The sequence below is a fragment of the Stegostoma tigrinum genome, chromosome 23 (genome assembly GCF_030684315.1).
Source record: "Stegostoma tigrinum isolate sSteTig4 chromosome 23, sSteTig4.hap1, whole genome shotgun sequence".
In the NCBI taxonomy this organism is placed as follows: Eukaryota; Metazoa; Chordata; class Chondrichthyes; order Orectolobiformes; family Stegostomatidae; genus Stegostoma; species Stegostoma tigrinum.
This window is the reverse complement of record NC_081376.1, coordinates 18,363,652-18,389,980: the sequence shown is the minus strand read 5'-3', so window position 1 is coordinate 18,389,980 and position 26,329 is coordinate 18,363,652. Positions and strand designations below refer to the sequence as shown.

The following is a 26,329-nucleotide window of genomic DNA, read 5'->3' as shown; positions in this document are numbered from 1 at the left end:
GTCAATGAAGCACTCTCCCTCTTTAGTGGACTGGTGTGATGACTTTATAATTATTTTTTTTAAAAAAGTGGGATGGGGGTGGGAGAAGAATTTTCCATGGGATCCAGAGTCTTTGGGATGTTGGGTCAGTGGGCAAAGATTCTCCACAACTTCAACAATTACTTGCTATTGGTTTAAGTATTCAGCAGCCCGGTGGCTAACAGCACTAGGGACCTGGGTTCAATTCCTCCCACAGTCCAAAGATGTGCAGACTACAAATTGGTTATGCTAGATTGGATGGCTCTGAGTGGGATGCTCAGAGTCAGTGTGGAGTTGTTGGGCCAAAGGGCCTGTTTACACACCATAGGGATTCTGTGACGAATTCTATCAACAATTCCCATTCAATTTTGCTGTCAGCTGTGGCAGAATAATTGCAGGATGTGGCTACTAGGTAGTTCTGTGGCTTGCAATTCTGGAGTCAAGTTCAACTGTTGTCCTTTATAAGATTATTACTGGGGGAAAACAATAATACTAAACTGCTAACTCTGTGTTGGACTAAGGCTAAGTTACCACTGCAGTTCTCACTGAATGTTAGTCAATGATGAACTTGCTACAGTGTAGCTAAACTGGTACTCCTTCAGTGTCTAACCAATTTTCATGTGTTTTTTTTTAAACGATGATCTGTACAATTTGTCAGATCTGACAAGGTTACTTGAACCATAAAAAGATTCAAATTCCAAACTTACTGTTGTGATGTATTAGTGGAAATAGTTTTGTAAATAAAGACATTTTTCTGAAAACATGCAAAATTCTGTTTTCTGATTTGTTAAGTTTTTGCTATGAAACTGCTAACTTGAATTAGAAAGTGGATTTGTTTGCAGCTACTTATTGAAATATTTTCAAAACACATATCTGGACAGTTTTGAGGAGGGAAATGCAACAGCCAACTTACATACAATCAAGATCTTACAAACAGGAATATAATTACCCTATGATCTGATTTAGGTGATAGGTGAATATTGATCAAGAACACAGAGGAGTACTCCTCTGCTCTTTGAAATAGCACCAAGTAACCTGACTAGTCTGACAAATTTGAATGTCTCATCCCAAACTCAAACATTCCTGCACTCCTTCAGTACTTCATTACAGTGACAACATGGATTTTAAGCTCAGGTCTCTGTAGTGAGACTTGAACCCACAATTTTCTGCCTCAGAAGTGCAAGTTTTAGCAGCTAAGTCAAGCATAAGGCATTTTGTAGATGTGCCAAAGGTCATACATAAGACCTCTTGTTCAGCATGGTGTGAAGATTACAGAACCAAAGCGTTAAGATGCAGATCAACCACGATCTAACTGAGTGTAAGAACAGGATCAAGGGGTTAAATTACTATTCCTGCTCCCTTGTTCTTGTGTGTTGTAACATCTTCCAGTGTAGGTAAACATAGTTGTTTTTATTCACTCACAAGTTGTAGATATCATTGACTAGACCAGCATTTATTGCCCATCCTTAAATGACCAGAATCAACCACATTGTTGGTTGGTCTGGAGTTTACGTATGGGCTAGACCAGTTTCCTTCCCTAAAGGACATTAGTGAATAGGATGGGTTTTTCCTGACAATTTGCAATGATTTCATGGTCAGAATTAGACTCTTAATTCAAGTTGCACCATCCGCGATGGTGGAATTCAAACTCCGGTTCAAACATTAGAAACAAAGACAGAAATTGCAGGGAAAACTTGGCAGATCTGGCAGCATCTGTGGACCAAAAGCAAAGTTAATGTTTGTGGTTCAGTGACCCTTCTTCAGAACTGATTTTAGCTAAGAAAAGATTAGCACTTTTCTCTGCTGAGTTTCTCCAGCAATTTCTGTGTTGCTTCTGATTTCCAGCATCTGTAATTTTTTTCCTCTCAGAAAATTAGCTGGGTGTTTGGATGAAAAGTCAACCAATAAAACCACTACGCTATTGCCTCCCCATGAGGTTGAAAGTAATCTTCAGAAATTCTTCTAGCACAAGGTCAAAATGTAACTGTTCATTATTCTCTGGGACATAACGTGAAAGAAATGTGACACTCACTTCACTACAGCTGTCTTTATTAGAGGATTCTGTGCACCAATCTTCTAGAGCTCCTTTTAGTTCTCTGCTGAGGAAGCAGGAATTTCACTCCTGCACATCCCAGATGTCCAAGTTCTTCAAGGACCGCAACTTTCCCCCCACAGTGGTCGAGAACGCCCTTGACCGCGTCTCCTGCATTTTCCGCAACACATCCCTCACACCCCACAACCGCCCAAAGCGGATCCCCCTCGTTCTCACACACCACCCCACCAACCTCCGGATACAACACATCATCCTCTGACACTTCCGCCATCTACAATCCGACCCCACCACCCAAGACATTTTTCCATCCCCACCCCTGTCTGCTTTCCGGAGAGACCACTCTCTCCGTGACTCCCTTGTTCGCTCCACACTGCCCTCCAACCCCACCACACCCGGCACCTTCCCCTGCAACTGCAGGAAATGCTACACTTGCCCCCACACCTCCTCCCTCACCCCTATCCCAGGCCCCAAGATGACTTTCTACATTAAGCAGAGGTTCACCTGCACATCTGCCAATGTGGTATACTGCATCCACTGTACCCGGTGTGGCTTCCTCTACATTGGGGAAACCAATCGGAGGCTTGGGGACCGCTTTGCAGACACCTCCGCTCGGTTCGCAATAAACAACAGCACCTCCCAGTCTCAAACCATTTCCACTCCCCCTCCCATTCTTTAGATGACATGTCCATCATGGGCCTCCTGCAGTGCCACAATGATGCCACCCGAAGGCTGCAGGAACAGTAACTCAATATTCTGCTTGGGAACCCTGCAGCCAAATGGTATCAATGTGGACTTCACCAGCTTCAAAATCTCCCCTTCCTCCACGGCATCCCAAAACCAGCCCAGTTCATCCCCTCCCCCCACTGCACCACACAACCAGCCCAGCTCTTCCCCTCCACCCACTGCATCCCAAAACCAGCCCAGCCTGTCTCTGCCTCCCTAACCTGTTCTTCCTCTCACCCATCCCTTCCTCCCACCCCAAGCCGCACCTCCATCTCCTACCTACTAACATCATCCCACCTCCTTGACCTGTCCGTCTTCCCTGGACTGATCTATCCCCTCCCTACCTCCCCACCTATACTCTCCTCTCCACCTATCTTCCTTTCTCTCCATCTTCGGTCCGCCTCCCCCTCTCTCCCTATTTATTCCAGTTCCCTCACCCCATCCCCCTCTCTGATGAAGGGTCCAGGCCCGAAACGTCAGCTTTTGTGCTCCTGAGATGCTGCTGGGCCTGCTGTGTTCATCCAGCTTCACATTTTATTAACCAATTACAGGCATTTACTTTTGTTCATCTTCCCACCCTTGTTACTTTTGCTTACTGAGAACTTCTTACATTTCTAACTTTTCCCAGATCTGATGAAAGACCTGAAATATTAAACCGTGTTTCTCTCTGCACAGAAACTGACAATTTGTTATAAGTAACAGGCACTGAGATGTAGTACTATCACATTCCTGTTAGTGGTGGTACTGAGCCATTGAATGTTGAGCTCTCAAGAGAGGAATTGCAACTGAAAGGAACTGAACCCTACATGTGAAACACAGAACTGTGGATTCTGGAGATCTGAAACAAAAACAGAAACTGCTGGAGAAACTGATGAAGAGTCACGGAACTTGAAATGTTACCTCTGCTTCCCACAGATGCTGCCAGTCCTGCTGAGTTTCTCTGGCAATTTCTGTTTTTGTACTCTGTAGAGAATTAGAACATAGTAAATGTATACAAACGTTTCATGTATTTCTTCCTCTATCGGGTTATCTATGGCTCAGTTGGTAGCACTGTTTTTCTCATTCAGAAAATTGTGGGTTCAAGTCCCCTCAAGAAACTTGAATACAAAACTCTTCACTGACCTTCCACTGCAGTACTAAGATGGAATTGGGATGCTGTTTTTGGGACGAGGTTGAGATATTAAACTAAGTCTACCTTCTTAGCTGGATGCAAAAGATCCCATAAAGGGCCCACTAATGGTGCAGTGGTGGTGTTCCTGCCCCTAGACCAAGAGGCCCAAGTTCAAGTCCCACCTGCTTCAGAGATGTGTGATAATCATCTCTGAACAGGATATTTAGAAAAATTGGTAAAATTTAAAAAAAATTTCACCCTCTATCACCAGCACTATCACCTAGACTGATTGACATTGCACAGAATGAGACCAGAATCTCTCACCTTCCTGCTCTATATGTCTCAATGGTAAATGTGTTGCTTTGTTACTTCTATTTATGGTAAGAAATAAAAAATAGGAAATTTTGAAGAAAAGCAGTGGAGTTTTCCCATACAATCAGCAACAGAGACAGATTATCTGATCATCATTAGATTATGTTTGTGGGAGTTGTTATGCAAACGTTGGCTGCCACGTTTTCCACAGTACATCAATGACTACATTTCAAAAGTAAACCACTGACTGGATAAGACATCCTGAATTTAGAACCCAAGAACCTTTTCCTCCTCTCCCTAATGCTCAAAGTACTTTTTAGTAGCTCATCGTACCTCCTGAGAAATGTTGATAGAATAAATAAGGAGAAATTGTTCATGTGGTGGGGGAGGTACCAACAGAAGACACAATTCAAAGATGATTGGCTAAAAAGCCTGAGGACACATGAGTTTCTTTCACACTGTATGCTGTGATGATCTGGGATGCACTGTCTGAAGAGGATAGCTGAAGCAGAATCAACGAAAATATTTCAAATGTGACTTAGATAATTAAAGAATTGTAGGGAGAAAACAGGAAGAGGGAGAGATGGTGCTGACTGAAGAACTGATTGAAAGAGTCAGCACATGTACAATGGTCAAATGGACTCCAGTGTGCTGTGAAATTTTGATTCAGCCAAGTGACTTTCATCCATATCACACATGAATCTTGATATAGAGCATGACAAACCATCTTACTGCACTAACAGAGGGACAGCAAAAGGATTTTCTGTTAAATCTTATCGTTGTTTTCACCCAATCTTCACATAAACATCTATCCAAAAGGGATTGGTGGAAATTGATCAAAAGAAAGAATCTAATTTCTTCCCTCTGACTAACAAGTGCACCAACCACCCTCTCACCAGTGTTATCACCAAGACTGATTAACACTGCACAGAGTCAGACTAGCGTCTCTCACCTTCCTGCGCTATATGTCTCAATTACTCAGGCGAGAAGTACATTGTAATTGGTAAATCTGTTGCTTTGTTACTTCTATTTACGACAAGTAGTGTTTCAGTCCAATAAATACTATGCCACTTACCTTGATTATAGTACATGCCTTTGAGTTGCAATGGAGTAAAATGATGCACAATGACATAGGAATTTTTATGAACAGTAATTAGTTCAAACAAGCCTACTGATTGGTCTCAAAGACCTTCCTGCCATATCCCTTCCTCAACTCCAAGACGGAGGAACACATCCACTCCAGAGATCTGAGCACAAAAGCATGGTTGACACTCAAATGTAGTATTGATGGTCTGTAGGTGCTGCCTTTGGGTGCAATGTTAAACCAAGGCTGCATCACAAAAGCAAAATACTGGAAATCTGAAACAAAAACAGAAACAAACAAAAAAAAACAAGTTTTGAAACGTTAATTTTTTTTCTTGCTCCACAGGTGCTGCCAGACCCTGAGTGTTTCAATAGTTTTGGTTTATACTCCATTGTCCGTCTTAGATGGGCATAAAATAAACTCCCATGATAGTAGTTCAAAAAAGAGCAAAGATTTCTCCCCTTGACCTGGCATGTGCTTGTCCATCGGCCAGCACTGAAAACAGACTATGTGCTATTTGTAAGAATTTATTCCAGGTAAACTGATTGCAATGTATCCTATATTCAGGGTAATTGATTGTTCAGAATAAACTTAAATAATGCTAGGACCATGAGACCAAGTCTGGGATGGGTGTCCCTCTTCAATGCCGAACAACTCATGTTGTTTTAATTTTGAAACTGTGCTTTCTGTGGTACCTTTTCTCTATGTTTATTGAAAATAGATATTATCTACAGATTATGTCTACAAGTTTCAAAGGTACCAATTTAATTTTCATTTATTTATGCAACTTGAATTTATATGCCAAATTTAAGTCCATAATTTCACCTCTGAATTGAACTCAGAATTAATTTTCCAGCTACCATTCGACATAAACCTGATTTTGTTGCTTTAATATGTGTATTTAATTTTTATTATTATATTGTCTTTTTGTGATTCAGACAATTCATGCCATAAATGATCCCAATCAAAAGCTTAATGTAAATGAGAAATCTTGTGATAAATATTCCTTTATAGAATACAGGCAGGCCCATCGGTGGGGGAAGACTGGGACAGCACTGGAGGAAGGACAGAATTAGGTCTAAGGGCAGGCTCTGATGACACCTAGATCTCATAAAATGTTGGTTTGCACAGCTTTTACGATTTACTATTTTGAGCAAGTGATTTCATCACTAAATGAGGCATTTCCAAACTATTGGTCAAATGTGTGATGAGTATAGCCATATATAGAATTGAGTTCTGAAGAAGGGTCACAGGACCCAAATTAGCAATTTCTGATTTTGTTCCTTGAAAAGGACTTGCTTAGATGTACAGCATTTTGCAATATCTTAAGGTTGTGAAAAGTCTTGTGGTACACAGTAATACATTTCAGACTGAGGCTACAGGTCCAAATACCACTCCAGCATTTGAAAGCTAGGAATAGTGTATTCATAACACAGCCAATAAATCCTTTCAACATATGCCAATGATAGGCAGTATGCGAAGGTGATATTCACGTGATGAAATAAAATTGAAGCTTCTACCATCACTGTCCATAGCTCCAGGATACGATGTGCATGTAAAAGTATATGCTACCACAGCAACTTGAACTCCTTGGGAGACTTGTTGGCTCAGTTGGTTGGAGAGGATCAGGCTGGCGTTAATAGCACAGGGTTCAATCCCTGTTCTGCTGGATTCAAGACCTGCCTCCTGTTATAAAATGTAGGTTTACTCCCTGCTCTGAGAACTAAAACCCTCAAAGAGGTGCCTTGCTGTATAATCTGTAAAAGGAATGTCAAAAGCAGTGTAACCTGCCTTTCCACAACTTCTACTGGTTAAATAAAATAAATCCCTGACAGTCACTTTACCATCAACAAGTAATAATTTATTTGTTTATTTAACAATAAACAAATTAACTAAACTATTAACAAACTGAATAAACTCCCTTTCACGACTTAACTATTCCCAAATGAAACAAGATTCTAATCGTACGCTCTCCCAATAAATACATGTTCTTTTTATATTAAAAATAACAGAATTTAATCTCTCAAAATTACAGCCAGGTTACATTTCTTCTGGAATGCTCTATGCCTTCTCCGTAAATTCTTTGGTCAAGAATATTCACAAGTTGTGCTGTAAGTACCTTTGTTATTTAGATGTGCTTTCTCTATTATCTAGAAGAGTCTGTGAGAGACTCTGTTGAGAGCTGATAACTATTAACTCTGGCAGTTAGCTCTGCTACTTTGTCCAATTGCCCCCTTCTTTTTATACCCTTGATGACATATCAATATTTTTTACAATAGGATTGGTCCTATGTTATCAAAACCATTAGATTTAAATTTGATTGGTTTTTGGTATGTAAGTGCCTGGTTCAAATTGCAGATCATCTTTTAAAGGGACCACACAATGCTTTCCCACCACCATTAGCATTTTACAAACACGAAATTCTAACTTCCTGCTTCCTGATCCACAAGTACTCTACCCAACTTCACAACACTGCTTACTCTCTGTGATGGAGATCATGATGTCATGGGTGGATGGGCTTTTGGGGACAGAGCTCAGTAAGATTTCTCTAGCTTTCATTCTTCACCTATTTCATAATCCTGGTTGTAAACTGGTTGTAAGATTACATTGTGCTTGCTTTTTCAGTCCACATTTCGTTTATTGTGTGTATCCAGTGTAGTCTAGGCTCTAATCTTTATGTGTTCTGTGTCATTTACAATCTTCCAGACAGCACAGTAGTGAACTGTTTCTTACTCTGGGAAACCAGCCTTTTCGAATCTCATCAGTAACTACAGTGCTTCTTGTAGATGGTATATTCTGCTACCACTGTGTCTCAGTAGTGAAGAGAATGAACACTTACGGTGGTGGCTGAGGTGCTAATCAAGTGGGTTGTTCTGCCTTTGTGGTGGTGAGCTATTTGAGTGTTATCACAGCTGCACCAATCTGACTATTGGTTTTTATTTCATCACAATCCTGTTATGTTCTTTATAGCTGGTGGACAGGCATTCTCCTGATCAGTGTTAACTGACTCCATAATGGAAAATGTGCCTGTACGGGTTAACAAGGTGTAGAGCTGGATGAACACAGCAGGCCAAGCAGCATCAGAGGAGCACAAAAGCTGACGTTTTGGGCCTAGACCCTTCATCAGAAAAGGAGGATGGGGAGAAGGGTTTTAAAATAAATAGTGAGAGAGGGGGAGGCGGATCGAAGATGGATAGAGGAGAAGATAGGTGGAGAGGAGACAGACAAGTTAAAGGGGCGGGGATGGAGCCTGTAGAAGTTAGTTTAGGTGGGGAGGTAGGGAGGGGATAGGTCAGTCTGGGGAGGATGGACAGGTCAAGGGGGCCGGATGATGTTAGTAGGTAGGAAATGGAGGTGCAGCTTGAAGTCGGAGGAGGGGATAGGTGAGAGGAAGAACAGGTTAGGGAGGCGAGGACGGGCTGGGCTGGTTTTGGGATGCAGTGGGGGGAGGGGAGATTTTGAAGCTTGTGAAGTCCACATTGATACCATTGGGCTTCTGGGTTCCCAAGCGGAATATGAGTTGCTGTTCCTGCAACCTTCGGGTGCATCATCATGGCACGGCAGGAGGCCCAGGATGGACATGTCGTCTAAGGAATGGGAGGGGGAGTTGAAATGGTTCGTGACTGGGAGGTGCAGTTGTTTATTGTGAACCAAGCGTAGGTGTTCTGCAAAATGATCCCAAGCCTCCGCTTGGTTTCCCCGATTTAGAGGTAGCCACACCGGGTGCAGTGGATACAGTATACCACACTGGAAGATGTGCAGGTGAACATCTGCTCGTTGTGTAAAGTCTTCTTGGGCCCTAGGATATGGGTGAGGGGAAGGTGTAGGGGCAAGTGTAGCACTTCCTGCAGTGGCAGGGGAAAGTGCTGGGTGTGGTGGGCTTGAAGGGGAGTGTGCAGCGGACAGGGCAGTCCCGGAGAGAGTGGTCTCTCTGGAAAGCAGACAAGGGTGGGGATAGAAAAGTATCTTTGGTGGTGGGGTCGGATTGTAGATGGCAGAAGTGTCGGAGGATGACGAGTTGGATCCGGAGGTTGGTGGGGTGGTATGTGAGGACAAAGGGGATTCTCTTTTCGCGGTTATGGCGGGTACGGGCTGTGAGGGACGAGTTGCGGGAAACACAGTCGAGGGCATTCTTGACCACTTGGGGGGGTGTTGCGGTCCTTGAAGAAGTCGGACATCTGGGATGTGTGGGAGTGGAATGCCTCATCCTGGGAGCAGATGCGGTGGAGGCGAAGGAATTGGGAATAGGGGATGGAATTTTTGCAGGAGTGTGGGTGGGAGGAGGTGTATTCTGGGTAGCTGTGGGCTTGAAATGGATGTCAGTTTCTAGATGATTGCCTGAGATGGAGACAGAGAGGTCCAGGAAGGTGAGGGATGTGTTAGAGATGATCCAGGTGAACTTGAGATTGGGGTGGAAGGTGTTTTTGAAGTGGATGAACTGTTCAAGCTCCTCTTGGGAGCAGGAGGTGGCACCGATACAGTCATCAATGTAACGGAGGAAGAGGTGGGGTTTAGGGCCAGTGTAGGTACGGAAGAGGGATTGTTCCACGTAACCTACAAAGAGGACACTTTTTGTTAAACAATCATTGTTGTTTGGTTGTAACACTAACACCTCTGAGTCGGAAATATATAGGTTTCTGATCGTTTAAAAAAATCAGCTCTGTTGGTGACTGCAGTAATATCTTCAATTAGGCCCAATGAGCATGGTAAGTGAAGGATGTCAGTGAACCATGGGGGTTTAAGTGCCAATTTGACTACTTCTTATGCCCTTTTATGTACCACCCATCTTCCTTATACATTACATCAGAGGGTTGACTAAACTTCCCATGAAGTTTAATGTCAGCTGTGACTTGAATCGAGTGGCCACCCTTAAAGTAGCTAGAGAAGATGGATTTACCATTCATTCATTTAAAGATACCATCACTGTTTAAGTATCCAAAAAACTTATACAACTTATAGCACGGCTTCAGATCTGGTGTTTATCTTCACCTACCACATGACCCATCCAGTCTGACGCCACTCCACTATACATTTGTGGTAGCCTTTAGCATTTCTCTTCAATGAACTCATTCTTCCAAAATAATTTACGAAATTTGCTTCAAATTTGCTTTGTGCCAGAGAATTCTACCTTCTGCCTGCTGTACAAAGAATCTAGGTTAACATCTTTGATTTTCTGCACACAATTTTTCCAATTTTATGTGAAAGACTCATTTATATTCAGAATTGAATAAAGAATTTACATATGGCACACTGTATATAACTTATATTCAATACTGTGTTTCACCTAGCAGCCTGCATATAAGTTATACTCAGCTTCACATATCAATTACTTAAAAATTTTATGTAATAGATTTATATTGCTCATACATTTTTATATTCTATATTTTAAACGTAGTATTTTAGCATTTGGACTGAGTAATAATTATATAACTTAAATTAAGTATTTGATATGAACTTTATATTCAGTATTTCTTTCCTTTGGGGATTATTTTCGTTTTCCCGCCACCTGAGGTCCCTGTGACGTTGCCGGAATGTTCATGAATGAAGTCACATGGGCAAACAGCGGGTGACGTCAGCGCTCCCGGAACTGGCTTCTGTGAGTGAGTGAGGGACCGCACCGAGAGAAGGAGAGACAGCGCGTTCCCAACAGGTAGGGGCGCGGACTGCCGGCCGGCGAGGGGCCTGCTTCTTCATCTACGTGTTTGTCCTGCTGTAATCAATTATTCATAATCAGTAACTGGGAGAGACTGCGGGCATTGAAATACTGCGAAATAGCATGGATACTGGAAGATGGTGGGCACTGGCTGAGGATAGGCCGTGGGAAAATAGTCAAAAGGCAGAGACAAAGCGATAGGGAGTACGGGGAGGGTGAGCACAAGAGAGACTGGACACCGGGAGAAATACGGAGAGAGTGAGAAGGATAATACAGCATAGGCACTGGGAGAGAGAGAAAGATAGAGTGAGTGTATAATGGGCACTGGGAAAGAGAAATAGACCCAGACAGAAAGCACTGGCACTAGGAAGAGAGAGTGTGAGAGCTCTGGGGGGAACAGGGAGAGAGACAGAGAACGTATGACTCAGAGAGAGGTTCTGAAACAGACAGCACAAGGTCCAATGAACAGGCATTGAAAGACTGGGATATCATTAGATTCCAACAGAGTGGAAAGCAGGTCACTTGGCCCATTGAGTCCACACTGATCCTCCAAAGAGCAGCTTACCTTATCCAACCAATGGCCTAACCTACACATCTTTTGTGACTGTGGGAGGAAACTTGAGCACCCAGAGGAAACCCACCCAGACACAAGTAGAAGGTGGTTAGAGGGTAGATTTGCACCTGGGTCCTTACCACGACGAGGCAGGAGTGCTAACCACTGAGCCACCCTTATAAATAAAGCATAGGCACAGAACAAGGGCACTAGGTGTGAGCAACGGGAGAGAGTGAGCACTGGGAAAGAAAATAGGCATTGGGAGACTTTGGCAGAAACCGTAAGGGAGCAGGTTTCAGGACAGAGAATGAATATTCTGAGAGAAAGATGGTATTAGGCGACTGAACGCTGAAAGTGACCCCAGTGTTCGGGATACTGTGAAAGAGACTGGCATGAGGAGAGAAACTGGGTATTGGACAAGAATGTTGGATTCTATGATACTGTGTAAAAGAAAATTATCATCAATTTCAGACTTTTTATATTTGTGGCTTCTGATTATGGCCTATATTCAAGAATGTATTGTGAGTCCTGACTTTCTGATTGGTCTGTTCTTTGCACTTGTCATTCTCTGAGCAGGAACAAATCACATTCCAGATCTAGAAGGAACTAAGTTCATGGAGGGCAGCTTATCCAAGCCTATTAGTTAAATAACCTGAAATATCTACAGACGTTTATATGTATGGGTACCGTTTAAAAGAGATTTAGATAAGTGCATGAATAAAAAAAGGTTTGGAGGGATACGGGCCAAGTGCAGGCAGGTGGAACTAGTTTATTTTGGGATAATGGTTTCATGAATGGTTTCACCAAAGTGTCTGTTTTCGTACTGTATGGCTCTATAGCTCTAAACTGATCTATCATTTATCTGCATTTTGCATCTAAACCCCTTCAAAGTCAAAAACAAAATGCAATAATGTACAATGTTAACAGTGGTCAACTTTCAATTTATTTGCTTTCTGCTGTTGGTAATGCATATTTGTGGTCTGACTCTAATCCAGCATACATGCAGTATCTGAGTAAGCTAAATCCTTGGTAAACATGATGACTCATCACTTTGTTCTGGTGCTTTCTGCAATCTCAATTCTATCAGCATAGTCAGTAACTCTAGAAATGGCTGAGTTTATAATACACCCGTATCTGAGTCGTGATTAGTGCCAATGCATAGTTTTTTGATACATTTAAATATATGCTGGGTGAATATATGTTCTATGTCTACAGTTGGACTTCTGACTTTGTGCAGTTACTGTGCTGTAAACAATGACTCATTGCTCAGCTATGCCACTTTAGGAGAATGTTGTGGGTGTGTGGGTTGATGAATTATGTGGTTTGGTGTCTAATTGCACCAGTATTGTGAATCTGTCAGAAGGATTTTCATGTATTTCTTTACAAATGTTATTAAAGAAGAGATCTGTTTAATGAGAAGTATTAGCCTTTAATATTCTGACCGTTTACATACACATGCAGGCATCAGGTGGTGTCTTTTGCCTGTGAGATGTTAAATGTTATTGTGTCCATGTCTCTAGGTTACAAACCTTAGTAATGATTAGGGTCAAAGTTTAGCCCTTCCCTGTTTTTGTTGTTATTTGCCAGTTAACACCTATTCTTGTTCCTATGTACAATATAAGATGAAGTCGGAGGAAACCTGAAAGAATTTGGAACATACTACTATACAGAATAGTTGCAGCAAAAGTGAAGCTAGAAAAAGGCACAAAGGGGAAAGGAATAAAAGGCTCTGCTGAAAAGGGAGTGTGAGTGACTTGTCTGGAGTCTTTGGCCAAATGGCCAGTTTCTCTGTTGTAGATTCAACGTGACAGTGAAAGATTAATGGAGAACATAATAACATCATTTTATTTCAATCTTTAAATCGTTGAGCATTATTATTTGGCTGAATCAGTATTAATAGGAAAATCTCTCCTCAGCCGATACAGTTCATTACTGTAATTGACTGTTAATTTAAGTCTGATACTTGCAGCACTTGGCATACTGAAAAAGTCATTCAAGATGTGGAAAAGTTAACTCTCTTTCTCTCAACACAGTCCAGATCTGCTAGTTTATATCCCCACCACTTTGTTTATATTTCAGATTTCCAGCATCTGCAGTGTTTTTGGGTGCTGTTAGTTTTATAGCACTTAACATGGATTCACTGTGAATAATTGATCCTATTGTTCACTACTCAAGGAAGTTGAATGCAAGAGAAAGCAGAAACCATGAAAACATTAAATATTATAATAGGATTATTAAGTTTTTCCAGGCGGACAAGTTTTCTTCACCTGGATCTTTCCATTATCTGATGGATTTGATGAGACAAGAGGCATTTCTTCATTGCACATCCTCTGCCATGTCTTCAAATTACTTTGTGACTTCAGCACATCCTATTCTGATATAAAAGTAAAATACTGTGGATGCCAGAAATCTGAAATAAAAGCAAATTCTGAAAATACTCAGCAGGTCTCGCAACATCTGTGCAGTGAAATAGAGTTAACATTTTGAGTTGATGGCCTTCCATTGTACTTGATGAATGGTAATCAACTGAAACTCAAACTCCATTTCTCTCCTCTAATGCTGTCTGACTCATTTATTTCAATCTTGATCAAATCTCTTCTGGCCCCGTACGAACAGCTGTAATCCTTAGTTCCCCAACATGGAATGCAAGGCACACCTGCCCCTTCCATACCAATATACTCTTACTTTCCATAAAACGAAAGCTTGTTATTGCTTTTCTCAATATTGTTCATCTGATATAAACCTTCAAATGTCTGTCAGCAAGTCCTGTTTGATTATCTCCTTTCCCCTGACTAACACTGGCCTTATTTTCTCCTAGACCCTCAATGTATAAGCGTCTTGTTATGTATTCAAATGCCTCTACAATATCATCTTCCAGTTCTTTACAGGCTCCTGAGACCCTTAATCCTCCACTGTGTGTGGTATGCTGGGTAGCCTACTCGTCACGCCATCATTGGTCCAATCTTTTGCTGCTTCGGTCCTAATCTATCGAAATTCCCACCTTTTTGTAAATCATCTTGAACCCCATCACTCCAAACAAGCTGTTAGTCATTATCACCTATCATGTTCATTCTTCTATCCCTTTAATAAATATTTTACATTCTCCTCCCCACTTTCTTGCGTTTGTTTCTACGTTAAAGCAGCTTTACAAGCAAATATCAAAACTTGGTAAGGACGAGATTGAAATTTTCTTGCTTGAACTGTCCTTGTTCTTTGTCTCTTTATCATTTGGATGTATTAGGACATATCCTCTGTTCTAAAGGTTCCAATATATCTCAGAATCATCTTATTGGACTTCCCACTCTTTGGAAGGTTGTAAGAGGTCGCAAAGATTGGAACAATGTACTTTAAATGCTAGTGACAACACTGGCCAATGTTTATTCATCAATCAAATTATTAAAAATAAGTCTGATGCTTGTGGGAGCTTGCCATGTGAGAATTGGTTGCTGCATTTCCCACATTACAACCATAGCTATATATTTAATAGAAGTACTTCATTTACTGGCAAGGGATTTTTGAAAATCCCGAGGGGAAAATGCCAAAGGCACCAGAGAGAACTCTCGGTGCTGTGGGACATCTTGCATCTATCTACAAGGCAGATGGATTCCTGGTTTTAAAGCTTTATCTGAAATTTGATACTTCTGACAGTGCAACATTTTCTCCGTACTTGTCTGGAATGTGAACCCAGATGTGCTCAAGTCCTTGCAATGGCATTTGAGCCCATTATTTACTGACTCAGCATAGAGTGTTAACTTCTGCACTCTAGCCGCAATCAACTATTAGTATTACCATCACAGAACATATGCAACTGAAGCATCACAGCAGCTTAACATTTCAACAATCGGACACCATTGACTTTGAGTTGAAATGTTAGGGTCTTTCTGGCATCCTGCACGATGAGAACCTAGCAGTATTGCCTGATTTTTAAGCCCAAGCATAAACATCTACAGTACATAAGGAGACCAGTTGACGACTATTTCTGTGCTGGCTGAGCAGTTCTTTCCAATTTAATTGGCCTACCGTCTCTTGGGTTTATAGCTCTGAAGTATTTGACATCTCAGCAACACAGTTTGTGGAAGTTTACTGTACACAAATTTCTACGTTGACAACTGTGACTACATTTCACAATTATTTAATTGGCTGTAAAGCACTATGTAACATTCTGCATTTGTGGAAGGTCCTATATAAGTGCAATGCAAGTATGTTTAAAATATGTTGAGGGACTTCTGCTTCTCCACCCTCTTCAGACAGAGTTCCAGACTACCATCACCTAGATTTACTCCACTCCTCTTTAATCCTTAAACAAGTTACCTTTAATTCTATAACCTCTCCGCCAAAGGAAAGTGATCCTTTCTGATCACTCTATCTAGACTCTTCCTAATTTTATGCACAATTATATCTAGTCTTGGACTTCTCTTTTTTAAGAGAAAACACCCCAAGTCTATCTAAACGTTTGTCAGAGGATAAGTTCAATCTGCAGCAACATGCTTGGGAACCTTCCCCCTCTGGACATATTCCTATCCTTTCTATCATGGGATGGACAGAATTTTACACAGTAGTTTAAAGCTGGCCTCACGTGTTTTTAAACTGTTCTTGCATAACCTCCCATTTCTATATGCTCTGGGCCTCAGCAAAGAAAGTGCCTTGTTTGTTTCCTTAGCTACTTGTTCTGTTATCTTTGTGGATCTGTGAATATGTACTCCGAATTTCCTCTGGTCTTCTTTACTTCTCAGTAACCTACTAATCTTATACTTGTTTTGCCTTTGCAAGTGGTATTAATGTACACCCCTCAGGATTCAGTTCTAAATCCCACTTATCTATCCACTTAACCAGTTCATTGGTGTCCTCCTACAGGCTTCAGTTTACTTCTTCACTTGGCCACTTTTTTTTCTATCATCTGCAAACTTCCTAATCATACCTCTTGAATGTTGACCCAAATCATTGACGTATACTGCAGACAGCAAAGGACCTAGTATTAAAACATTGTGAAACACAAATGGGAGTTGAGGTGTAGCTTCATAAGAATGTAACATGTAGGATGATTGAAGTCAGCAGCCACCCTAAACCCAGAATAGAATGTTGGTTCTTCTGGAGCATGCCTATAGGGTAACTCATGGTTCTGATACGATGGGGTTCATTTAGGCTTGCCTGTATTTCTACATTCATGTGGAATGTTTAGCTTGCTGTGGATTGAGGCATTCTTGTTTCCTTTCAACATCAATTGTATCTGACCTGTGTTCCTTGATATACATGGCTCCCTGCCCAGCAGCAGGTCCATTTTAAGTCTCATCCATGTATTTAAATTCCTCCATATCCACTTCATCTCTCTCTCGCTCTCTCACCTTTTAGCAGCCTGACAGAATTTCTAACACTCACTCTTCTCCCTGAGGATAGGTTCTTTCACATCTCGGCTTTAAATCAGTGGAAGCTTCACTCTTTCAGCAGAATGCATCCTGATCCCAGCTTGAGCCTTTTTCTTTACTTGACTAGTCTGTGCGCCTTTGCCCATTTAACTTGAAATGAATACCAGCTTTTGTATTTGATTCATGCTTTATGCACAATTATATCTAGTCTTGGACTTCTCTTTTTTTTAAGAGAAAACACCCCCAGTCTATCTAAACGTTTGTCAGATGAGGATGGACCAACTTTCTTGTATTCACTGAATTTTTTTAACAATTCCTATAGTGTGCTGCATTGAGGATCAGGTTGCTCCCTCAAAATCCTTACAATAGTGGCACATTACAACAATTGTTATTTCCAGGGTGACCATTGGATTCCCTCCCTGGGGTTTCTGAGGGATGTTTGGGATGGACAGCAAAGAAACAAACACAGTAAAAGTGGCTTTGAGAGGTGGGGCAAGAGTTGCCTCAGAACCCCTCAGTCTGGTCTGGCAGGCAAGACACTGCATAAATAAAATTGCATTCTGCATTTTCAGGGAGTCTATGCTGTGGTTTAAATACTAGCAAATTGGTTGCTCTAGCTGGACCGGATTATATGTGTGTGTGTGTGTGTGTGTGTGTGTGTGTGGTTTCATAGGTTTCTTTCTTTCTTTCCCTCATGCAACTTCTGGCAGAACACATCTCCTCTCTTCATATCTGGTAAGCATTTCAAAAATCATTTACCTGGAAACAGATCAGCCCCTACAGGGCAATTAGTTAAACAGATATGGAGGAAATTAAATATAGCAGATGGATTGTACGTAATATGAGATGAAGTAGTTTTGGAAGCAATTACAGCATAAATTGTTCCTGTTTGTTCCTATGCTATATGTTCTATGTCTTGTCATCTAATACATGGTCTAGTCCACTTCTCTGCATGAGTGCATCTGCTGAGATTGAGTCAGATGGTCCCATGTATCTGTGTGAACTCATACAGCTCAAACACAATGTTAGATGAAGTGTGTGTTTTTGGAGGGGGATTCTCTATAGCTGTAACCCCATGCATACCAGCAGGTAAATGGAGCTGATTTCAAACGCCTTCATTTCAAAGGAAATGGAGTACAAAATAGTAAAGTTTTTTTGCTAAAATCACACAAGACATTAATCGGAACAATTTTGGTTTCTTTATCAAAGCAAAGTTATACTGGCATTGGAGGAAGTCCTGAGAAGGTTCTCTAGGTTGTTTCTGGGTATGGGGGGGATCTTCTTTATAAAGGAGAGGTCGTATAAGTTGACCTTTATATTTATTAGCATTTAGAGCAATAAGAGGAGACCTTTATAAAACCTATGAGATTCTTAAGAGGTTTGACAGGGTTGATGCTGATAGACTTGTCCTACACTCCCATAAGAGAAAACCAGAGGGCATCCCCTCTGGGTCAGACATCTCCCATTTAAGACAGAGAGAGTGAGGAGGAATTTCTTTTCTGAAGTAGTGAATCTGTTGAATTCTTCACCAGAGGGCTGACGAGGTTTGGTTGTTATGTGTATTCAAGGCTGAAAAGGTAATGGTATCAACAGTTGTCGAGAAATAGAAAGAAATTGGAGCTGAGGATCATTAGATCAGGCCTGATTTCATCGAATGGCTGAGCAGACAGGTTGTGCTGAATGGGCTACCTCCGCTCCTACATCTCTTAGAGAATCCATTTACCCTCCTTGACATAAATGTTACAAAATCCTTTTGGGGTAAGACCCTGTATTCTGCAAACAGAAAGCAAATGACTAGGCTCTGTTTAATTAAATAACAACTAGAGACAACGCTACTATGGTGTGTTCTCCATGAATACACCTAAACCAATCAGAATCCACTGGCCAACCAGTCAGCACCCTTTTCTCATGCACAGTAAGCTTTTGTTCCTTTTGAAATTTGGAATTTTTGTCTGTTCTGATGAATGCAAGAGAGAAAAAGAACCTCAATGTGTCCCTTTTTTTTTCCCCCCCAGCAATACCCAGCTTTATTCAAGATAATGAAATGTGAGGCTGGACGAACACAGCAGGCCAAGCAGCATCTCAGGAGCACAAAAGCTGACGTTTCGGGCCTAGACCCTTCATCAGAGAGGGGGATGGGGAGAGGGCTCTGGAATAAATAAGGGGAGAGAGGGGGGGGAGGGCGGACCAAAGATGGAGAGAAAAGAAGATAGGTGGAGACGAGAGTATAGGTAGGGAGGGGATAGGTCAGTCCAGGGAAGACAGACAGGTCAAGGAGGTGGAATGAGGTTAGTAGGTAGGAGATGGAGGTGCGGCTTGGGGTGGGAGGAAGGGATGGGTGAGAGGAAGAACAGGTTAGGGAGGCAGAGACAGGTTGGACTGGTTTTGGGATGCAGTGGGGGGAGGGGACGAACTGGGCTGGTTTTGGGATGCGGTAGGGGAAGGGGAGATTTTGAAGCTGGTCAAGTCCACATTGATATCATTGGGCTGCAGGGTTCCCAAGCAGAATATGAGTTGCTGTTCCTGCAACCTTCAGGTGGCATCATTGTGGCACTGCAGGAGGCCCATGATGGACATGTCATCTAAAGAATGGGAGGGGGAGTGGAAATGGTTTGCGACTGGGAGGTGCAGTTGTTTATTGCGAACCGAGCGGAGGTGTTCTGCAAAGCGGTCCCCAAGCCTCTGCTCGGTTTCCCCAATGTAGAGGATGCCACACCGGGTACAGTGGATGCAGTATACACACCGGCTTTATTCATCTCAGTTTGGAAATTTTCAGTTAATCCCTAGGCTCAGCAGCATTTTTGGACAGATTTCCAGTACTCTGTGCATTGGAGTGCTTCCTGACTTCGCCACCACACCCCACCATGATTAAGCTCTAATTTTAAGGTTATACCCATTTGTTCCAGATATGCTGACGTATGGATTCTCTCTTCTCAAGGAAAGGAGAGGGGCACAACTAGGTAACTGACCATCAGTTATTCTAATCCTCATATGGCCAATCTCTTGGAAACCATTAAATCAAGAACAGTCGAGTATTTGACAAAACAGGGCCAATTAGAAAACCAGGTCAAATTCACTGAGCAGTTGTATTTGACCAACTTTAATAGAATTATTCTTTATTTTTCTGTTTTTGAAGAATTAATTAAATGATCAGGTGAAAGAATTACTTTAGAGGCGAGAATACCTGGTTCTTCAGGGGTTGTTGTAATGCTAATAGTTATATAACGGTTCTGAAAATGTAAAAGAACCAAGCTCACAGTGAAGATAGACAACTTGGAAGTTTATTTGTTTGAATTTCAATGATTGGCATCAAAAAGGAAACATCTCATTATTAAAACAACATTCACACTCAAGAGCTGCCAAAGAACTTCACAGTCATAGCTATTGTTGTAATGTAGAAAGCACAAGAGCGAAAGAGATCTGTTCTATCCACCTATGGGAATGTATAGGGTGTTTCGGTTAGCTAAATTGGCATGGCTGATTTGCAATGCAGAGTAATGACAACAGCGTGGGCTCAGTTCCCACATTGGCTGAGGATACCGTGAAGTTCTCTCCTTCCTAACCTCTCCCTTTGCTTGAGGTGGGCTGAAACACAGGTTAGACCACCACCAGACATCTGTCTCTAATAAAAGAACAGCCCTCTGGCCTGTTAGGACTATGGTGACTTTACAGGGTGTAAATTTAACACTTCAGTTGAAGGGCAGCACCCCTGACAGTGTAGCACCTTCTCATTTCTGCACTGGAATCTCAATTAAGATCTTAAGCACATGTTCCTGGAGTGGGACTTGAATCCAAAGCCTTTGATTTGGATGCTAGAATGCTCTCTACCTTGTTTCTGCTTACGGTGTTGTATTCCAAAACTTGTTGCTAGGTCAGTTTAACTACTTGATTATAGATTGAATGATTTAGATTGAGCATGAAAAGTAGAAGATTTTAAAGGTCCATTGAAGGTGCTTTGTAAATGTGAGTTGTTATTGCTGGCTTTAGCAAATAGTGGGAATCAAAGTTGGATCTTCCAGATCATTTTCTCTGACTTTGGGTTATCAATGTATTCACCAACACGGAGATCCAGCAGAGAGGAAGTGCTTGGTATCGAACGGTTCTGAATTGATCAAGGCTTCAGGATACAAAGCTTGTGTAACTCTTGGTCTGCGATGGTATGAGCAGGGTAAGGGCTGCAGGGAAGGTGGGAAGCTTTATCATTTGCTCAAGTGACATTTGCCACAGCCATAATGCAAAGCAGCAAAGACAGTCATGCATTTAAAATGGAAGGCATGTTGCAGTCTGTGTGGAAAGGTTTGTTTGGGTGTACACAATCACTGATCTCCAGGATGTGGTCTATTGCTGTAAAGTTTGTATGTAAATAAGTTGGGGGGGGGGGGGGGGGCTTAGTTACAACGTGCCTCACATGTAACACCACCAAATGCTCACTCCCACTCGTCTACCACTTCCATTTTAAATGCAGTTCTTGTTTATTTGTAGTCTCATTTTTTCCATTCTTTCTTTTTGAGGGTATTTGGGTGGGGGAACTTGCTTTAAATGTCTCTCTCTTTTGGTTTTCCTGATCCTTTAATCTAATCATCTACAAGCAAATGGTTTGAGCTTTGGCATTTTATGCTGGGCAAACAAAGCAATCACCCCGACACCCCAACAAAACAGCCAGAGGGAGCTGCTAGTTCTATCCAATACAGTTTAAAAATAGTGAGGGATGGTGCAATTTATAAATTATCATGCTCCATACTATTTTGGGGAGTGAAAACATTCCCATTTTCGGCTGTGATGTGGGTTAATTTAGTATTACGTTCTTGCAGAGGCTTAGAAACCCAATGAAGATTCAATTTGGGGCAGGTAGTCCCCAGAAGGGACCTCCACAGCACTAGGACTTTGGCAGTAATAGGACCTGCTTGGGAGTGATTGGATCTGGATGCATTTCCCACTAAAGGTACTTAAACATAAACTCTAGACTGTTGCTTCCTGCAGTGTTGAAGTGTCGCATTGTTCTTGGGATGATATTAAATTGAGGCTGTATCTGCCTTCACCAGTGCATGTAAAAGATCCCACGATGCTATACTTCAAAGAAAAAGCAGGGAAATTTGTCCTTGAGTCCTGAACATTTAATTGCCTATCAGCCAGTGCAATTAAAGCAAATGATCTGATCATTATTGCACGGTAGCCAATTAAATAAGGTAAACACTCCCAGTGAGCAATATTTCCTTTATGGCAATGGTAAAGTGCTGTGGGATATCCGGAGTTTCTGAAAAGTGCTATATACTTGAAAGTTCTCTTTGTCACAGTCTGGTCTTGTCATGAAATTGGGCATCGACATTGGAGTGGGAAGATGGGCACATGCTCCCCATGGGACACAGTATTTTCGTCCATGTCATTGTCTCAGCCTGGGTACAGCTACAGAGGGGCTTCCGGTCCTCTCTGCCCTTGCTTAGCCAATCCCAATCCCTTCCTTACCCAGCAGCTCTATACAATACTGAGCTTCATTGGGTAATAATCAGGACCGTAGACACGCACCTTTCAAAGTAATTTACTTTAGGATGTGGCATTGCTGACTTTGCTGGTTGATGAACTCCTACAAATGGGGAAAGTAGTCCCACAGTACTCTTAGTTGGGAAGTTTTGTCCCAGTTGCTTTGACAGAATGATTGATTGTGTGACCAAACAGAGGGATTTGTGATTTGAAGATGCTGTTGTTCCCATCCTCATGCTACTGTCAACCCTATGAAGGCTAAAGATCACAGGGTTGGGAGTAGATATGAGTTGTAGTGCATCATACGAATACACATTGCAGCCAGGAGGTACTAGTACAGAAGGAGTAAATGTTTAGAGTGGGCTGCTTTGTCCGAGATGCTGTTCTGGTCTAAGTTGTCAAGGCCAATTGAAAGACTGGTGACCCAGCTGTAAGTGGCTGTCTCAATGGGGCCATTGAGGCTTGGACGTTCCTGAGGTGACTTCTTTTTTATTTGGAAGATCCTGCATAGTCTCTAATTAATGTGTACAATGGAAAACTCTGGCTGTTTATTGAAAAACTTGTAAATCTGAAGGGATATCAGTAAGTTTGCTGAGATGGTTGAGCTATATAGGCTACCTCAGCAATGAAAGGTGTACCAGCACAGTTCTCTGATGGAAAGGAAGATGCCGATTTTGTTTCACATATTTCCAAATCGGCCTGTACAGAGATGGGTTTTACACCCCTGTGGAACAAGTGAGACTTGAATCCAGGCCTCCTGGCTCGGAGGTTGGGACATAAGAATTGCACCACAAGAACCACTCCCTGCTCACTTTTGTTTTAATGATGAAAGACTGAAATGATCGTTTATGCTTCTTATTTTGTGGTGTTTGCAGGTGTACTTCTGTCTCTCTAATCTCTGATGTTGCTGGGGTAATGACGGCTAATCCCAAAGGAAGCAAAGCAACAAAGGTGAGTTTTTTTAAAAAATGTTTGTCTTATTTGCTACTCTTCAATGGCTCAGTAGTTTTTGCTCCTTCTCAGGAACCTGCTTGTTTGACTGTATAATTCCATTCCTAAATATTTCAGTGGGCTGCAACAGATTTTCAAAATGCTCCCTGTACCCCAACATTTTAGCTATAAATGTCTACCAATGTAACCTGCTATAATGCATTAAATTTGTAATTGATTCAGACAAGAGCCTCAACAGGGTATTCCTCAACCTCTGTGAACCCTGAGCCTACTCAAAGCAAATGGATGAAGGCAGCAAACCACCCCAAACACACAGTGTTAGTGTTTGGCATTGCAGCACATGGCATATGATGTTCTCATACCTATCATCATGTATTTAGGGGGTGTTGAAAAGCTTTGGTGAATTGCTGCAGTATGTCTTGAATGATGGAGCTCCACAATCTATTGTTATTTGGGAATGAGATGGAATTAAATGAAGGAATGATGTCAGCTTTAAGTCTGATTTGTACTTCTGTATTGTCTTAGTTTAGAAGGTGGAGGGGAAGGACACAGTTTTAGCTTTATTAATGAATTTAGGATTTTTTGCTGCCAGGAAATCTCAGGTTTGCTTATACGTGCATTTTTAGTCAGTGTTTACAGCTCTGTAGTCAAGCTGGGGTTTAACCATTCAAAGTAATAAAAAGAAAGAAAAGTGGACTTTTTCACAGCAACAAGGTCTCTAGAGATGCAGCAGTTGAGATCGAAGCATCTACAATGTCAGTAAGTTAGTCTGCCTGTGTTTACTCCAGTATGGAAGCTGGCCAGAAACATTCAGAAAGCTGAATGTATGAAAATGCACAGATTTTCTCTGAAGGTGCTTAGAGGTCAGTTAGAAGAAGTCTGTAAAATCCAATTACATCCATGCCAACTGAGCTAGAAGCTTTAGCATTCGGGGTGCGGTGGTTGGGTTGGAATCTTCACTGAGGTCTCAGTGTCTGTAACATTGTTGGGGTAAATTAGTTATATCGCGTAACATAGCTCTTGTTTTGGCTTTCAGTTAATGACATTCTATTTAAAGTAGCCTAATGAAGCGTCAAGAAGCCTCTTGAGAGTATGTACAGGTAGTGACCGCCAGTATAAACAAAATGGAAAAAAATGTAAATTTGTCAGCCAGGTCTCCCTCTGGGATTAGACTTGTTCGATATAACTATCAGTAGGGATCATAATTTGCAGACAGTACATTCTGCAGCCCTGGTGTACTGTTGGTGATGTTTTCAGGTGCAGACTGAGCAGAGTTCTTTATTGGTGAGAAGTCAAGTTTCCTAAAAGATAGTGCTTGAGAGCGCTAGTGAGCAGACAGGTTAGGGAAGGAAAGACAACAAGTTGAAAGTATTTTCTGATTACAGGTTAAGAAGGAGGTCGGTGAAAATGCCTTGACACTCAGTGACCAGGAGTTGGTCTCCATGACAGTCCGAGAGCTGAACCAACACCTGCGAGGCTTGAGCAAAGAGGAGATTATTCAGCTGAAGCAGCGTAGGCGGACACTGAAGAACCGAGGTTACGCAGCCAGCTGCCGGGTCAAACGTGTGACGCAAAAAGAGGAGTTGCAGCGACAGAGGGCTGACCTCCAGCAGGAGGTGGCAAAGCTGACCAGAGAGAATGCCAACATGAGATTGGAACTCGATGGTCTGCGGTGCAAGTACGAAGCCCTCCAGAACTATGCTCGGACTATGGCCAAGGGCCCCACTCCAACCACCAGTGTCATCACCATTGTCAAGTCATCTGACTCTTAGGTCCTTGGCACTTCTGTCTTTCTAGTCTTCCATTGGAACTTTCAGCTGAAGGGTTGGGCAAGGGCATTGATGGGTTATGGAACCAAGATAGGTAGTTGAAGCTAAGATAGACATGAGGCATGAGCTAATTGAATTGATCTGAATGACCTGCTCTATGTGAGGGAATGCCCTTAATCAACTCACCTTCTTGAGATTGTATCTAATGGTGAGATATTCACCATTCAACTAGGGCATCTCCTGAACATTATAAAGCTAGGACTTCAAAATGAGCCCTCAAGCTTGCGAAAACCTGCAAATCTGAAACTTTTAAAAAAAACTTGTGGGGTGGGTGAAAAAGTGTCTTGAAGCCGGGCCTAGATCTGAACCCCAGATTCACACCCAATATCCCAGTGTGCAAGAGGCACTGTTTCAGAGTTAATTTGCCTGAAAGCTGAAAAGAAAGACATCCATAACTGAAATCTGTGTACTGTTCAGACTCTGGAAGCATGATGAGACCAGAACCAGATCAGCCATAATTGTATTGAATGGTGGAACAAGCTCAAAGGGCCGAATAGCCTATTCCTGCTCCTTTATGTTCCAATGTAACTTGCCGTGGTTAATTCTCCTGGTCTCAACAACTGTTCAAGTATTGAATGGGAAAGTAATCCACACCCAACAAAGACTTAGGAGTATACCTTTTGAAAACTTTTTGAGTACTGAATGTCTGTCTTTCAAACATTTTATTTTTGCTGTCCTGTCTTTCTCAAACAAAATGTAGAGCAATGTGTACAATTGTCCTTTGGCAAGCTGCATAAAACAAAAGATATATTTTTTATTTAGCTCTGAACTCGAGTCGATATGATTCTTTGTAAACTTGTGTGAAGATCGACTGTGTTGGATAGAGTGGCCGCGTCGAATGAGTATGTCCTGAGGATGCTGCCCAAGGCTTGAGCCTGAATCATGGAAGGCTTTTCCTGAAAAGGGTGGCATTGACATATTCGGTGGTGATGGGAGAATTGGAAAGTGGAAGGGGAACAAAGGGACATTTTGGGACAAACATTATTTGCACCCAGAGCTGCCACTGGCAATGTGTAATTGAACCAGTTTTGTTAAAAAGGAAGCAATTCCAATTAAAATCCTTTAGTTTCCTGAGTGCCAGTGACCGTAATGGGGATGGTGTGCTGGTAATCAAATGTCAGTATTCTATAAGCTATCACAAGTATATAACAATCTGTAAATTATGAACATGTGCACAAAATTAATCATCTTTTTCCCCATC

The 26,329-nt window shown here is 41.9% G+C and overlaps 3 protein-coding genes across 9 annotated transcripts in view; 2 read left to right on the top strand and 1 right to left on the bottom strand.

The window, feature by feature from the left end:
• tmem184a (transmembrane protein 184a) overlaps nucleotides 1-10,924 on the top strand; it is a 59,420-nt gene extending 48,496 nt beyond the window's left edge. Inside the window, exon 10 of the mRNA XM_059653943.1 lies at nucleotides 10,813-10,924. Within this exon, the coding sequence (XP_059509926.1) occupies nucleotides 10,813-10,822 (10 nt within the window). The 3' untranslated portion in view covers nucleotides 10,823-10,924. The remainder of the gene's footprint in view (nucleotides 1-10,812) is intronic.
• Nucleotides 1-26,329, bottom strand: part of mettl4 (methyltransferase 4, N6-adenosine) — a 49,577-nt gene that overhangs the window by 3,266 nt on the left and 19,982 nt on the right. For 2 of the 6 annotated variants that reach the window (XM_059653935.1, XM_059653936.1), the window contains exon 3: nucleotides 5,293-5,576. The exons of the other annotated variants lie outside the window; for them this stretch is intronic. The gene's annotated coding sequence lies outside the window, so the exon portion shown is untranslated. The remainder of the gene's footprint in view (nucleotides 1-5,292; nucleotides 5,577-26,329) is intronic. 6 annotated transcript variants of the gene reach the window in all.
• On the top strand, nucleotides 10,848-25,889 carry mafk (v-maf avian musculoaponeurotic fibrosarcoma oncogene homolog K). 2 transcript variants are annotated; one of them, XM_048552070.2, is made up of 4 exons: nucleotides 10,872-10,951; nucleotides 17,581-17,605; nucleotides 23,224-23,299; nucleotides 24,685-25,889. In XM_048552070.2, exons 3-4 carry the CDS (start codon nucleotides 23,264-23,266, stop codon nucleotides 25,069-25,071), a joined length of 423 nt encoding a protein of 140 aa, XP_048408027.1. In that variant the 5' UTR covers nucleotides 10,872-10,951; nucleotides 17,581-17,605; nucleotides 23,224-23,263; the 3' UTR covers nucleotides 25,072-25,889. The 2 variants fall into 2 exon arrangements, with proteins under 2 accessions (XP_048408026.1, XP_048408027.1); XM_048552069.2 differs by lacking the exon at nucleotides 17,581-17,605 and having other exon boundaries at nucleotides 10,848-10,951.

Excerpts from the sequence above, each read along its gene's own strand:
- mafk (XM_048552069.2), top strand. The coding sequence starts at position 23,264 with ATGACGGCTAATCCCAAAGGAAGCAAAGCAACAAAG. Across the intron at positions 23,300-24,684 it reads AAGGAAGCAAAGCAACAAAG|GTTAAGAAGGAGGTCGGTGA; the intron begins GTGAGTTTTTTT and ends TTCTGATTACAG.